The 13614-nt window shown below is 47.3% G+C and overlaps 5 protein-coding genes across 5 annotated transcripts; 3 read left to right on the plus strand and 2 right to left on the minus strand.

Moving 5' to 3' along the window:
* The first annotated feature begins 345 nt into the window (after positions 1-345).
* On the plus strand, positions 346-1471 carry GGI43DRAFT_397492 (uncharacterized protein). Its single transcript, XM_083205115.1, has one exon. It carries the CDS (start codon positions 639-641, stop codon positions 1143-1145), a length of 507 nt encoding a protein of 168 aa, XP_083063090.1. The 5' UTR covers positions 346-638; the 3' UTR covers positions 1146-1471.
* GGI43DRAFT_397493 (glucosaminyl-phosphotidylinositol O-acyltransferase) lies at positions 1472-3696 on the minus strand. Its single transcript, XM_083205116.1, has 2 exons — positions 3424-3696; positions 1472-3361 (listed from the first exon to the last, which is right to left on the minus strand). The coding sequence occupies exons 1-2, from the start codon at positions 3514-3516 to the stop codon at positions 1976-1978; spliced, it is 1479 nt and encodes a 492-aa protein (XP_083063091.1). The 5' UTR covers positions 3517-3696; the 3' UTR covers positions 1472-1975.
* Positions 3697-3838: 142 nt separating this feature from the next.
* On the plus strand, positions 3839-5759 carry GGI43DRAFT_397494 (uncharacterized protein). The gene is made up of 2 exons (XM_083205117.1): positions 3839-5374; positions 5439-5759. The coding sequence occupies exons 1-2, from the start codon at positions 4402-4404 to the stop codon at positions 5639-5641; spliced, it is 1176 nt and encodes a 391-aa protein (XP_083063092.1). The 5' UTR covers positions 3839-4401; the 3' UTR covers positions 5642-5759.
* Positions 5760-11864: 6105 nt separating this feature from the next.
* GGI43DRAFT_282550 (uncharacterized protein) lies at positions 11865-12443 on the minus strand. Its single transcript, XM_083201245.1, has one exon. The coding sequence runs from the start codon at positions 12318-12320 to the stop codon at positions 11913-11915; it is 408 nt and encodes a 135-aa protein (XP_083063093.1). The 5' UTR covers positions 12321-12443; the 3' UTR covers positions 11865-11912.
* A 505-nt stretch (positions 12444-12948) lies between these two features.
* Positions 12949-13497, plus strand: GGI43DRAFT_282612 (uncharacterized protein). Its single transcript, XM_083201246.1, has 3 exons — positions 12949-12971; positions 13069-13196; positions 13254-13497. The coding sequence occupies exons 2-3, from the start codon at positions 13151-13153 to the stop codon at positions 13457-13459; spliced, it is 252 nt and encodes an 83-aa protein (XP_083063094.1). The 5' UTR covers positions 12949-12971; positions 13069-13150; the 3' UTR covers positions 13460-13497.
* Positions 13498-13614: the final 117 nt, after the last annotated feature.

The following is a 13614-nucleotide window of genomic DNA, read 5'->3' on the forward strand; positions in this document are numbered from 1 at the left end:
ACCGCCTTTAATATTACGACACTAGAAGCTCTAGCTGCTGGAGCTTCAAATTTCAAATTTCGATCGCGCATCCGCCGTCGCTCGCGGCCGTCGTGCGGGCTTCCTTCGCCGCTACCCCAGCACGAACAGAGTGCAGAAATGCGGGCGGCTAGTCAGAGCACTAGTAATCTCGATCCCGGCTGTGAGATTGCGATGCTGCGCGCTTTTCAAGCCATACAGCGCAAGCAGCCCTGCTGAAATAAGTAATTGGATACCACCTGGTAGCAAGATTACCGCTTCGTACATGTTGGAACTGGCTGGTGCTGGCACTAAAGACAATGGGACGCGGAAATCATATGATGCTCCCACCGAGGTGACCTCATCAATGCTAGCATCTAAGCAGTATTTTAAACCGAATCCTCACCTAGCTGGTTGCCCCATAGCTCTTCTCCATGCTCCATCGCTAGGCAACTAATAGACTAAATAGTTCTGCGAGTAATTCAACTACTGCTAGTAAACCCACGTGTATCCGACTCCTATTGCTACTCTACAGCAAGTATTGATGCCAGCCATACACCGAAGGTCAGAAGCTTCGCCGATGTTGCAAATGTCTCAGTTGACGAGCCTGATCTAGCAGCAACAAGTCCAAACATCCTCGTATGGCTCGCATAACAGCGCATAACATCCAATTAGGCAAGTCGGCATCGTTTACGTATACTGTAATACTCGATACTCCAGCACATATCATCTACGCCTGGATTGTCAGACAAGAAAAGGTTATTTTGCACCCTTTTTCTTTTTGTTTATTTAACGTCCCCAGCATTGAAACCTCCTTTTCATTATCCGCCCAACCCTTTCGCAGCGCAACACACCACATTGCAAACAGCACCTGCTCAATGTGTTTTAGTTCTTGTTTTGCAGTACAAACGATGAGGACCATATTACAAGCTACTCTATTTTGGTTTTCTTGTTTTTTTCCTTCTCTCCCCTGGCTCTTCTTGTTCTCTCACTCGCAGACGGGTCGGGTCACAACATACGAGATAATGCCCCCGCTTTTAAGCCCTTTTATGAACGAACCCGAGACAGGCTCACCAAAAGTGAAACCCGTGTGGCACATCCCCAATTTCCCCATCTGCATATCGCAAACATTGTTTCGATCCCATTAATGTCGATGAAACAAATTCTCCGTGCACTCTCTTTCCCTTGCGTCCTGTATAGAGCAAGGTACGAAGCACTAGGTGTTACTTGCGCTGCTATTATTGGCACGTGCTGCCACAGGGCACAAAAGCATATCGTGTTTGCTATGGAGTAGGAGACGTTTGAAGGGCCCATCCTGGCATCATTTCGCAGATCCACCGCATTGTTTGTGGCTAACAGAAGCGCTTGCTGATCGCATTGATGCCGGAAATGAGCGACTTGGCTTGGACGAGTTAAAATAGCTTCATCTTAGCCTTCAATCCTCAAGTCACCTGCAACTCACACTACACCAAGGATCAAGGGGTAATCAATCGCTATGCATTTATACTTTCTACTAGTACTAGTAATTCTGCAGCTAGGATAATCGCCAACCCATGATATTAAATCGTCGATTAGCATCTGTGCACACGAATAAGATCGCCTGATTAGATACTAGATACCCGTCCAAATCTTCTTAGCGCGCCAAGTCTAGAAACTCAACATCCGAGTGGTGTCTTGCATGAAAAGCTTCGGCTTCCTTCAGGCGCTCTCATCCAATCGGAGTATCGACATGATGTTTAGTCGATTGCCCAATGTAGACGAGAAGCCTCCCTTGTTGTGTCTCAGATGCCTGTTCTGGTGCTGTATGCACCTAGGGTAGACACTAAGTATTAGAGTTGAAAAGTCAAAGTGATGCTTTCGACCCGTTGGATAAAGTAGGCTGACAGCAGACCCTGACATGTGAGTCGTACGACCACTGCAGTCCTTGTGGATCGCATATTGGAGCCCTTAATTGATAGACTCTTCCTTCAATATTCCTCTACAACTTGATCGATATATCGTACATATCAAGCAGAACCGCGAACCCCGTAACAGTACCTGCGTAGGCCATCAGAATCATCATAGTCTGGCCCGGGCTGGCATCCAAGGTTGGAATAGCCATGTTAACAAAGCCCGTCAGCAGATTAGCAATGAGAAACACTGCCAGGCCATTGCGATTGTACGCTTTCAAAACATAGCTCGTGGCCACTCCATAGGCTTCTTTCTCCGATAGGGCATCCGCTGCGTTATAAAATGCAGGAAAGAAGATGGTGTCGATGACGCAGAAAGCCAGAATCTGCCACGAGTTGAATGCCGCGACCCAGAGAACATAGGGTAGGTTGGCCAACCGGCGCGAGACCGTCAAGGCAAACCCATAGTTGTAGCTAGTGGTAACAGTGTATAACCCGGTCCAAATGATGGCCCAAACAGCTATAGTCATGATTAGAGTATTTCTTTGCATACCCGCTGTTGAATTACTGCTTGATGTGATGCTCCGTGGAATAACAAATTTGCCGAGGTCCTGTCCTGCCAAGAAGATGGAAAGATAGCCAATGAAGCTAAAGACACCCTCTCGGTTCTTAGAGAGGAGATCTACCCTAGGGGCGGTGAGAATGAATCCTTTGAGATCCGTGCTCTCAAGGACAACCTGGTATGTGCCCACGACAAGCAGAGCCAATGCTGCATGCGACGGAATGACATCAAAAAGGGACTGGAAGATTGCCACAAAGGGAGGAAGGAGGCCCAATGTGAAGAAAAAATTCCAATGAACTCCATACTCTGACACGTGTTCGGCATATTCGAGTCCTTTGACGCTCAAAAGGCGAATGAATCCCAGGACCAGCAGAGGGATGGAATGGCGGAATGACTGTAGCAAACGCACAGAAAGTGAAGTTCGACGGCCCGTGGCTCTCTCTTTGAGGACCGGACGAGCCGCCACGATACCGGCGGAGAAGACAAAAGAGCCAACACCCATGTCCATCAGGGACGTGCCCCAAGTCTCGACTTTGGCGAAGCGTCGCGGAAAGAGGCGGAAATCCACCGCCAAGATGGCAACGCAAGTGGTGATCATCATGTATCCGCGATAAGTTGTGAGAAAGGGCTTAATGCTCAAGACGGGAGGAGGTTCTGAGGAGGTCTTGGACTGGGCATTTGGAGGAAGCCTCGGCTTCTTCTTTGGCCCTCCAGTGGTAGAAGGCAAAAACCATATCAAAAGAGCCGGTGCAAGCAGAAGCAGATTCAGCAACATGGGTGAGCTTGCGTAAAGAGTGGTGGCCAACAAGAAAGTGCCGACAGTGAGTGTGAAGTCGACGACAAAGCCGATAGCCGTGTAGGGCCTGAAGAAGGATTGCCGTGCCTGAAGAACAGACCACAGCATCATGGCCGCCTGTGCCCGTAGATTAGCGTTTGGCCTGAAATAAAACGCCACGGAATGAAAGCTCGACTTACGGGCGCTACAGCCGTCACAAAGCTGATTTCAGAGACTGAGCCTCCCGTCAAACCGGACACGAAGTCCTCTTTGCGCTGCTTGTAGCTCGCCATATTGATATTACGAATTAGTAGTTCAGGGGGTGAAATTCAACAGCCTATCGCATGATAGCTAAATGACAATGAAGCTTAAAGAAAAGAGAAAAAAGAAAAGAGTATTCTGAGGGTGTTTCCAACGGCGCGTCCAAGCGTTGACTCTCTTTCTTTGATGCTTTGCTGCGTTGTCGACTTGACGTTGAAAGGCCTCGGTCGTATAAGCCAATCATTTTGCGCTTCGTGGACAATTCTCGCTCAGTATGGGCCATCACGTGCACGCGGGACCAGGATTAAGCATGGGAGTGAGTGCATTGCTGTCCTCAGCATGTTCAGGCCATGGCTTGAACGTCTTCCTTCAACCCTAAAAAAAGAAAAAGAAATAAAAAAGAGGTCGGTTTGAAAGTGCTTTCATGCTGCGCAATCAAGTTGGCACTTGTCTCTCCTGCAGAAACCTTTTTCTTTGTGCTACTTGTTGCCCAGAGTAAACTTAGACCACTAACAATGCGCACGCCTTTGTCACAAGTGGCCGCATCGCCATCACCAACCGCGGGTTGGCCTTTGTGATACACGCCCCTTAAAAAAAGGAAAAAAATCTGAACAGATATGAGAGAGAAAGAAAAAAAAATGTAGTGGCAATGGTAAAGGAGTGAACGCAGCGCAATCAATCAACCGTGGCGTTGTTGCAGCGTCAAAGGATCGTGATATCGCAACAAACATTGAACATGCATGTACATTCATGATTCTAACCTTAATTTTGAATCAGTATGCATGATATAACTCTGAAAGATTTCCTATATTAAAGACCACCAGAGACAAGCCTTGCACTCAGTTGTATCTGGCCCGTACATCTTTTATTTACATGCGATTCAACGCATACCCAGATAGACATATTATACCTTCGCCATGTCGTCTACACGGAGCCGCCGAGCCCATCGCCCTGTCATCGCACCCATCAAGACCGACACTGCAAGCTTCCCAGATCGATGCCACAGATTCTCAAACCGGCTATCCATTCCTTATAGTGGGATAAGTCGCTCAAGAATCAACTCAATCGGCTGCGCACAGGATGTGATAAACTCCGGCGCCAGCCCCATGAGACGGAATCTCAGCGTTCCCGAGGTCATGTCTGATGTCTCTAGAGTGACAACTCCACTTGGTACAATTTGGATATCGAGGCAGGTTTGCCCAACCCCTTTGTCTGAGGTCTCGCCACACACAAACGTTTGGCCTGCTGTCGTTGAGGCGCATGCTATAAGACCTCGGCAAATGTCCACGGGGCATGGCGAGACGTTTCAACAAAGTACAGCTAAGGCCCGTCGTGTATCGTATGCTCTACCAGCCAGCCGTAGACGGTCTATGCCTACCTATGGAACCGTCAGTCGATCTACGTATATGCAACTTCAGCAGATTCAACAGCATCGACACTCGCTCTGGGAACAAGGTCACAAGGTATTTGGTCGCCAAGAAGAAGCGGATTTCCTGGTCAAGCCACTACAGCTCAGACGGCCACGTAGAGAAATCAGATCGTGGTCAGAAGAGCCGTCTTCGGCATCGTCATTGTCTAAGCGCGTCATGGTTCGTGCCATTATTCGCTCAAAGTCTCACGTACCCATTGGCCTGAAGCGCGAATTTGACCTGGACGACTTGAGAGCTACAATACCAGATCCTATACCTTCTCCCCAGTCGAGTAACTTCGATCATGAGGTATTACTATCTAGACTGGAGCTATCTGACGAAGACTTGGAACCGCAATCTCCGGTGGATTCAGAGATAGCCGATGATGATAGCGATGTTGTTGTGAAAACTGAAAAAACGGACATGCCTCCATTTCTCAAGCACTCGCAATTCTTGCCTAAGGCTACTTCTGTCCCTATGAGTAAGTGTCCCTCGTTTCGTTGGCGGCTTTATTAATATCATGAAGACTGACAAGCAAAATCTAGGTGTCCAATATGCGCGAGCACAGTTACCAGCATTAGCTGCTATTATGATGTCGAACCGAGTTAGACGAGGGGATACGATAGAACTCGCAATGCCTCATCCGAACGCGTGGCCCTCGACAGTAGCTTACGTCTACACTGGAGAGAGAGAGTTTCTGAAAGAGAATGTTAGAGAGAATATTTTGTATCTCGGGGGGAAATTTTGAAGGATGATTATGATGAACGACATGATATGACGCGATGAATTTAGATGAGTTTTGATGATTTACAATGAAAAGCTATTTAGTATAGAGATGCCGTAATGTCTAGCCAAAGATCAAATATCTTTGTTCTTATTGTACGCATGAATGAAGGATCAGGTCTATTTCTCCGGCTCTTTTTTTTTTTTTTTTTTTTCTTTTTGGCTACTTCGTTTCTTCGATAAAGAATAGGTTCTATAACATTACGCCTTTAATTCTTCAACTTCTCCTAGCAGCATTAGAGCGCAGAGACAAGGCGAGCTATACGTCTTTTCGGTTTCTATCGGAGTAATGCTCATCGTTCTTTCAAAGGGGTGTATACAAATACTTGATTACTTCACTTGCGCACCCCTTATCATATCATATGTCTTTATTACTGCGTTCTCCATTCGGGCCATTAGAAGTGTTGGTATTTATGATAGGGTGCTGATTACGTGTGCTTAAGAATTAGTAGGTCACAAGCACACATAAAAAAGTATAAATTTTCTTTATCATCACGCGTCTCTATATTATTCATATTATTACTAGATAAGAATTGTATTAACCGGAATCAATCCATTTTCAGTAATTTATTGAAATCAGTCTCTCCCCTCCTTGCGCCCTGAGTGTTCCACATATAGGAAATAATGAGATGAGAAAGCGAGCCGGTTAAGAGATACCAAACCATGGAATTAGGCAAATTTTATTGAATTTAGCGATAAAATGGATACTGATGCCGATTTCGACATCTGATCTTACATTTCCAAAACTTGGTTGTGTTTGTGGGATGAAGACGGCTGCTGGGTGGGATGAGAAAACTACCGGCAACAGAGGACGGACACTGATACAGAACTGCATCTGTACAGCAATTTAGCCGAAGTGGTAAACGGAAATCAGAGATAGCAAAGTAATTTTCTTACTTGATGAAATATTCTCTCCAGGAAATATGATCGTCATCGCTCCAAAGGACATTATAAACCGCGCTTGTAGCGCTGGACTCCATGGAGCATCTCATTGTGTCATAGCCATGCTGGGATATCTGCCAGCTGAATTCTGTGAGATTCTAATTGATATGTTATTATATTTTACGTAGTACCATGCTTTTGATTATTGAGAGTTCCATTTGCGTAGGTCGTTTCCTGGAGTCGCAAACTGTGTAAAAGATGAGATGCGGGTGAACGAAATACGGATGATGTATGGAGGGATATAAACTGATATGAAGCCTTGGAGATATTTTTCATGTTATTTTCTACATGTATTTACTTATCTTACCAAGATATTCACCTGTCACGGCCATGTTCCCAATCACCAAGGGTATCCTAAAAGCGCCCCATGTAACCATCATTCCTTTCCTACCAATCACTCCAACAAAGGCGCATAATATTTTGTCACTGAATATTTTGCAGGGTGTGACCTAATGACATCACTCAAACTCGCCTTCATTTGAGTTAGGGTTGCCATTGTCTTTCTCATTGACAGCTGAAAATGCCTCCTGAGTAGATTGTGGGCTCTGTTTTGAAAGGCAGCCGATGACGAACTACAAACCAACTCTTCGGTAAAATTGATAGTACTTTAGCAAATGAGATTTTAATATATTTGGCATCTGTAAAATTGTTTATAATTTGCCTATTCTTCAATTGCCGCTTGGGATTAGCTGGCGGTGTGAGTTTGCGAAGGGCAAAATTGTATTCAGATGTTTGACAAGCCAGAACGAAAATTGATACAAACATTCGTCGCCAATACCAAATTCAGCATTAAACTCTTTCACGTCATTATTCAACTTAAAAGATAAGACATATTCATCGAAGAATACTCTCGGGCTTCTTTACTTCAAATATATTCAGGCAGATGAGGAAATCAGCGACAGCGAGTAGCAACGAATAGGAGTTCCAATCGTTCTTGAATACGAAAAGCCAATTACAACCCGAATAATACAATAATACAATTCAATCTAGAATAAAAGAAGTGTCTTTTGTGAAGCTCAAGCTCAATATTTCCAAATCTAATTGATCTCATCCCCTATCCATGGCTATCGTCTTTATCCCAAGTCTCTCTACTATCACATATTTCATGAGGCTCTCTTGTAAAGATACTTGGTGACTGACAATTCAATATATATGGAGATCACTCATTTTAGCCATCTACATTATAAAAAATGGATAGATGATTTAAACTAAAACATGTAGCGAGACAGGCCGCAGCGCATCAACAACCATCAAATTCATTCCTTACCACTAAGTAGATATATTCATGTTCCAAATACTTGCTCAATACAGAGCATATAACGTAATGTCAAACAAATATTTGCAATATTATAAATCAAGCACAAGTTGGTGACTCATTCCTCCTTCTACTACATTCTTACCTCCAACTCCCGTCTCAACACGAAATCCTTTGCCTAGGACTTTCGTAAGATGTAACTATTTATGTACTCTCACCTTGACATATCAACTTTATGAGTAAGAGCACAGTAGAAAAACACCATCATCAGCAACCACCACTAAATCTTAGCGCTCCAATCCATGTTCACGCCCTTACATCTCCTTCAGCTCAACTAAACAGCATCCCTTCAAATAATACCTGTAGGGCTGGATTTCCTCACTCAGCCCGCTAACTAACGATACGAGACCCCCATCATTTCTCAGCTGAACGCCGCAAGAAAGGAAACACAGCAAAAAAAAAGTGGCAAAAATGATTTGCCTGCCACTCTTAGCTCTTACATAACCACTGGGGCTAAATCTTGCGGCCGTCGAATGATAGCGTCCCCCTCCCACCCTGAACACTTTCTCTGGGATACGGAATGTGGGAGTACGAGTATACATAGACACGTACTAGGCTGATTTTCTCAAAATTGACAGATCGCACCCATCGATAGCCGGATCTCCCGTCGTCATTTTCAAAATTGTCAATTTTTACTAGTTTCGTGTTATACCAGTACCCTTGGGTGAGTGACGCAAAATCGGAGGCCTTAGCGGGCGTTTAGCCTAGGGACATATGGATAGCAGAACCAATACCAAATACAGAGGAGGCACCGACGAGAGCCGGGCTTTTGCAAATCATAATACATCTGAGAAGTGTTGTTGGTCATCCGCTGTCGACACGACGCTTGCCTAGCTCAATTCAAACAGGAGAAAACAGCCATCGACTGAGCCAAGAGGAACTTTTTTTTTTAGACCAGCTTTCTTTGCCTCGGTATCTCCAATAGACCTGGAACTATCGAGCCAAGAAAAAACAAAAATTTTTAGTGTAAAATTAACTCTTTTGACATGTGTTCTGTTGGCCCGCGTAGGTAGAGCGGCAGACGAAGCAGCCCCAAGGTTCACGTATATCGTATGAAGTAGTATCCAACTTACCAAATCGCAAGGGGGGAAGAAGATAGAAACCAACATCGTACCATAATATTAGTATTGTAACCGTCTAATTTCGCAAAAATCCCTCCAAGCCTGAAGAACGATGACACGTACATACGTTTCTATTGCAATCCAAGACTGGCAAATTGCAACGGCCCATGTCTAAACGTTGGCTCCATACTTGCCTACATCATGCACGCTTGATGCCGAATTTCAACATTTCGGCATCACGACTGCAGCGTTTTTCTTTCGTCTGCCGTTTCGCCCCTCACGCCCCCTCCATCTCCATCTCGGTCCATCTGCTACCATCTCCAATTCTCCCCCTCCCCCTCCCTCATCTTGGTATCATGGCCCCCACAGCTAGAGGTTAGCTCGGTCGAAAATATGCACAAAATTGTTCGTCCACCTCTCTCCGCTGCACACTCCCTCTTTTTGGGCATACGAGTAGCAATAGTGGTGGACTGCTATACTTGTATAGTAGTAGCACTGCAGCTTCCCCTCCCTCTCGGCTCATCCGCCTTCCCTCATCCATCATGATGCCACGATCCATCATTTCCGCTCGAGGGCCAGTAAGGCAAGCGAGCGACGCCTCACCTGAAAGACGATAAGCCCCGTCCCCGTATTCTCTCGCCTGGGGCTTCCACTGACTAGCTAGCCGGGGGAGGACGACGTAGAGAGGAGTGGAGTGGAGATTTCTTCATCCAATTCCCACTCAGCTAATGCGATGTGTATTGCCTCAATCGCTCGCTTGCTTGTTCTGCCACTACTACCTACCAACCCGCAGGCTGAGGCCCTGGCATTGATTAGGAAAAGGCAAACACAACACACACATGTAAAATATGTTATATCTGACAGAATTTGAATCCAGAGATAGATGCACAACCACAAGCAAGGAGTTGTCACCAAAGAGATATAACTGGCCCGCCAGTTGAGAGAATAGATGCCGGCTAATTCCCTTTCTGTAGAAATATGCAAGGTAGAATCAAAATCACCGAAGAGAGAGATGGAAGTATGATTGACGTATGTAACATTTTGATAAAAGAGAATGGCGATTACAGGGAGGAGAGGAAGATGGTGTGGGATACGGCCGAAGCGAAAACAGTCTGGCAGTTGAAAGGGGGGGCCACAAGCCATGCGGCGCCAATTTGATGCCAAGTCAAAGCTTGCAAGGGCACTCTATCTTGCGTACATGTACAGTACGCGGGACAGCGATCATTGCCGCGCCTTCTCTGCCACCTGCAGGTTTTGGGTTTGGTACCTGTGAATCTGTGTTTTGTATCATGCACATGCCTGCTCCGTATCAGACGAAGCCTTAAAGTCTGTCCGTCTGTCCGTCTGTCCATCCGTCAGCTTAGAAGAGCCAGGCAGGTGGTAGTACTAGTAGTATTAGTGGTAGGCCTAATATGTAAGCAAGTTGGGCAGAAGAAGAGTCAGTCAGTCAGTTAGTACAAACAGTGCTGTCTGTCCGCCCTGCTTCTTTATTTTCCCCCGCGTTTAGTATCAAGACTGCAGTCATACGTCCCGCAGTGGCCCGACTTAGGGAGATAAACTGCCGCCACGATATAATGGACCTCACTTCGGGTGGGTGCAGAATGGATCATAATCATTCTATCTGGCTTTGCGTGCAACACATCCGGGGGAGGCTACCGCAAGAAAGAGGACCGCGAAAAACAATCGGAGAGGGGCGATGTCGCTCGGAGAGTCCCCTATATCGGGGAGTGTGCCGCCAGGGCGCTGATGGACGTCGATGGTGCAACGTGCGCATACGGGCCTGCCATGATGCGATTTCAGATGTCAACATCGTTCATTGTTGGCTATGGCGGATAAAGACATTTCTTTTTCTGTGCCCTCTCCAGCCTTTCCGACAGAGCAAGAAATCCGCTCAGCAAAAACTCGTCTCCACGAGTCATTGCCCGTCCAAACAGGCTTTATTAGCCTTCCGGACGGACCGGCTCGTCGGACACCGTTTCTTCCACCGTCCGAAAGCTTCTGTTTTGACAGTTTTGAACTGTACGGTGGCTGGAATTTTAAACTTCAAGCCAGTGCCCTGTCTATTTTGACGTGTAAGAGAAGAGCAAGAGTATACATCGTAGTAACGCCGCAAAAAGCGGCCAAAAGCGGCCTGTGGTTGGCTGGCATGCAGGGTACATGTAAGGCGGGCATTTGCTAGGCATGTGAGTGGCACAGGCGAAGGAATTGCGCACTCAGGGCGCCTCGATGGCACACGTTGAAATTTTCGTTTTAGATGGACTGGAGCGGCTAAGCTCTAACAAGCCTTTGGTCTGCAGATTTTGACCTGTCGGCTACAGATTGCATCGCATGCAACCTGCATCCAGCTAGCCATCACGGAGATACTTTTGCGCCCTCAGCATGTGTATGTATGAGAGACAGCACATGTGTACACGTAGTCCACGCCCATTCATCGACAGCTTCTTCTCCTCCCCCACCATGGTCTCCAAGCGATGAAGCGACAGGAAGAGCAGCTTGACTTGTTAATCTCGGCCTTTCGCGGGGTGAAAGCAAAAGAAAGAGAATTGGGCTAGTAGGCTCCGAGACATATCCACAGATTGCTGCGTTGTTCCGCTAGGAAACCAGCCGTACGCTCCAAATCTGACCATCGCATCGTGCTCTGCAGGTGGAAAGGGAGTATGAAAATAGCCATAAACAGGGCCAACAAGATGCGCTCGTATATGTGCATGCATGCGTTCAAGCATCAAGGGGGGGGAAAAAAAACTTGGCAAGCTGTAGCTAATCAGCAATGTGACAATGCTTCTGGTGCTAAGGCGCTTATGTATATCAATAAGTGGCAGTAATTGCCGTTTGGTGGCGGCCATTTTGCATGATTCTGCCATAGCAGCACCACATAGCAAATCGACCAAAATTTTCCATGGCCTTCTTCCCGGCCATGTTTATGTAAATCTGTGTGAGTGTGTGACCAAAATAGCATGCAAGTGTATACAAGCACTTTTCACAGACGCCACTTCGTTAGAAATGCTCGTTGGACCCTTAATTTGTGACTCCGAAAGGATTTCGACGTGGGGCATGGCTATCGCTTCTTTGTGTACCTCAGTACTATCGAACACATTGTTCGACCAACGATGGAGAAGCCATGCCTCTACGAGCAAGCAAGTCCGGGCTCGAAATGGGTGAAAGAGGGCCGCTAAAGTCAGCCACGCACCTCTTCTCCGCATTAGACGGGGCCTTGTCTCCATGCGGTTCTTGCTGGCTTCTCGCTTGCCTTTTATTGCCTCCCGCTTACAGCCACAGGCCGCCCGCTCCGTCCGCCCCGACATGCCGCTGAGGCTGGTTGAAAACATCGACGAGACAGCAGTATGAAGAATCTAATTCTTAAGCGGGGTCAACAGGTCGCTTGATTGACTCGTTATATGTCTTATCGTGGCAGCCGTTGCGGCAACGGCGGCGGCTGCCGTGACGCACGGCCGAAATCCATCGCAATAGGTTTCGGACCATTCATGTCTCTCCGGACATTGCAGTGGATTACCTAAAGGGCTGGGCCCTGCATACGGCCAATCTTGGCGCACCCTTGCCATCTGGTAGTATCATGCCAGACTCAACGCCGAACGTAGCAGCAATGGCAGGCTCAACAAAAACATCACTCGCACATGCAGTTGGCACCACAAAATATGAAAAGAAGACAGAGGACGTCAAGGTGCTCGGCTGCTCAGCCAAGCTGAGCGCTGTGATGAGCCACGGACATAATTCCCCAAAGTAACCCAATTGCTCCGAGTGGCCGCTGCATTTTCTCACGCTATTTGCAGACGACCAAGCCTTCTCTGGCAAACGCAATGTCCCGTGCCTGTTTGCCTTGTGGATATCTAGAGCAGCAGCTATTATGTAGCTAGCCCTCCAGCCTCATCGGACGTCGAAGCCGCAGATGACGCTCGTCTCAGCCTCAATACGATCTGACAAGGAGGAGGAAAATCAAGGAAATCTCTATCCTCAACCGAGTAGGTAGTATTACTACAGCACTTGGCACCACGTCCTCCATGGATGATCCCTGATGATCAAGTCGTTCGTCGCTAATGTAAGACATCCTAGGACCAGAATCCCCTCACCACAAGGCGTTTCAGCTCCAAGTAACGACGGCGTAGCCCCAGCGGCCGCCAGCAGCAGCGCACAAGCCAGTATGGGGTTGCGGAGCCGCTGGAGGCGCTTGCTCGCCGTATCTCACCGTTCGTCTCCATCTTCTGCCCTATACGTTCGCCTGGTCATATAACTACTCGTGCTAGCGGTAGGTAGAGGTAGGGGTTCCTTCCTATGCGTGGCAGTATCGGCCGGTACTCGTCATATCATGATCATCAGCGACGCGCGCGAACTCGGCCCCAGCGGGCACATCAATGGGTCTTGCATTCGGCACGAAATAGCTCGACATAGGGCCTCAGATCAGCCCCATTCGGGAACCCTTAGTCGGCAGACGGATCAACATGGGCCTTGACGCCGGATCACACAGCCTCCTTGCCTCCCCCCCTCCATTCAAACAGCCTCGCACCAAGTTGTCTTGATTCGACTCTCACGGCAGCAGAGAGGAAGCCATCAGCCCAAAAAGCTCGAATCCCCTCGAATCCAGTGACCAGAGGCTCATGTGGCTAG

This window comes from Trichoderma evansii (assembly GCF_050947405.1).
Source record: "Trichoderma evansii strain SZMC 28006 chromosome Unknown GGI43scaffold_4, whole genome shotgun sequence".
In the NCBI taxonomy this organism is placed as follows: Eukaryota; Fungi; Ascomycota; class Sordariomycetes; order Hypocreales; family Hypocreaceae; genus Trichoderma; species Trichoderma evansii.

What these genes read in the sequence shown, in the direction of transcription:
- GGI43DRAFT_397494 (XM_083205117.1), top strand. Translation starts at nt 4,402, where the DNA reads ATGTCGTCTACACGGAGCCGCCGAGCCCATCGCCCTGTCATCGCACCC. An exon ending in GGCTACTTCTGTCCCTATGA is followed by an intron (nt 5,375 to 5,438) that starts GTAAGTGTCCCT and finishes AGCAAAATCTAG; the next exon opens with GTGTCCAATATGCGCGAGCA.
- GGI43DRAFT_397492 (XM_083205115.1), top strand. Translation starts at nt 639, where the DNA reads ATGGCTCGCATAACAGCGCATAACATCCAATTAGGCAAGTCGGCATCG.
- GGI43DRAFT_282550 (XM_083201245.1), bottom strand. Translation starts at nt 12,320, where the DNA reads ATGTTTTCAACCAGCCTCAGCGGCATGTCGGGGCGGACGGAGCGGGCG.
- GGI43DRAFT_282612 (XM_083201246.1), top strand. Translation starts at nt 13,151, where the DNA reads ATGGGGTTGCGGAGCCGCTGGAGGCGCTTGCTCGCCGTATCTCACC. An exon ending in CTTGCTCGCCGTATCTCACC is followed by an intron (nt 13,197 to 13,253) that starts GTTCGTCTCCAT and finishes TACTCGTGCTAG; the next exon opens with CGGTAGGTAGAGGTAGGGGT.
- GGI43DRAFT_397493 (XM_083205116.1), bottom strand. Translation starts at nt 3,516, where the DNA reads ATGGCGAGCTACAAGCAGCGCAAAGAGGACTTCGTGTCCGGTTTGACG. An exon ending in TTGTGACGGCTGTAGCGCCC is followed by an intron (nt 3,362 to 3,423) that starts GTAAGTCGAGCT and finishes CTACGGGCACAG; the next exon opens with GCGGCCATGATGCTGTGGTC.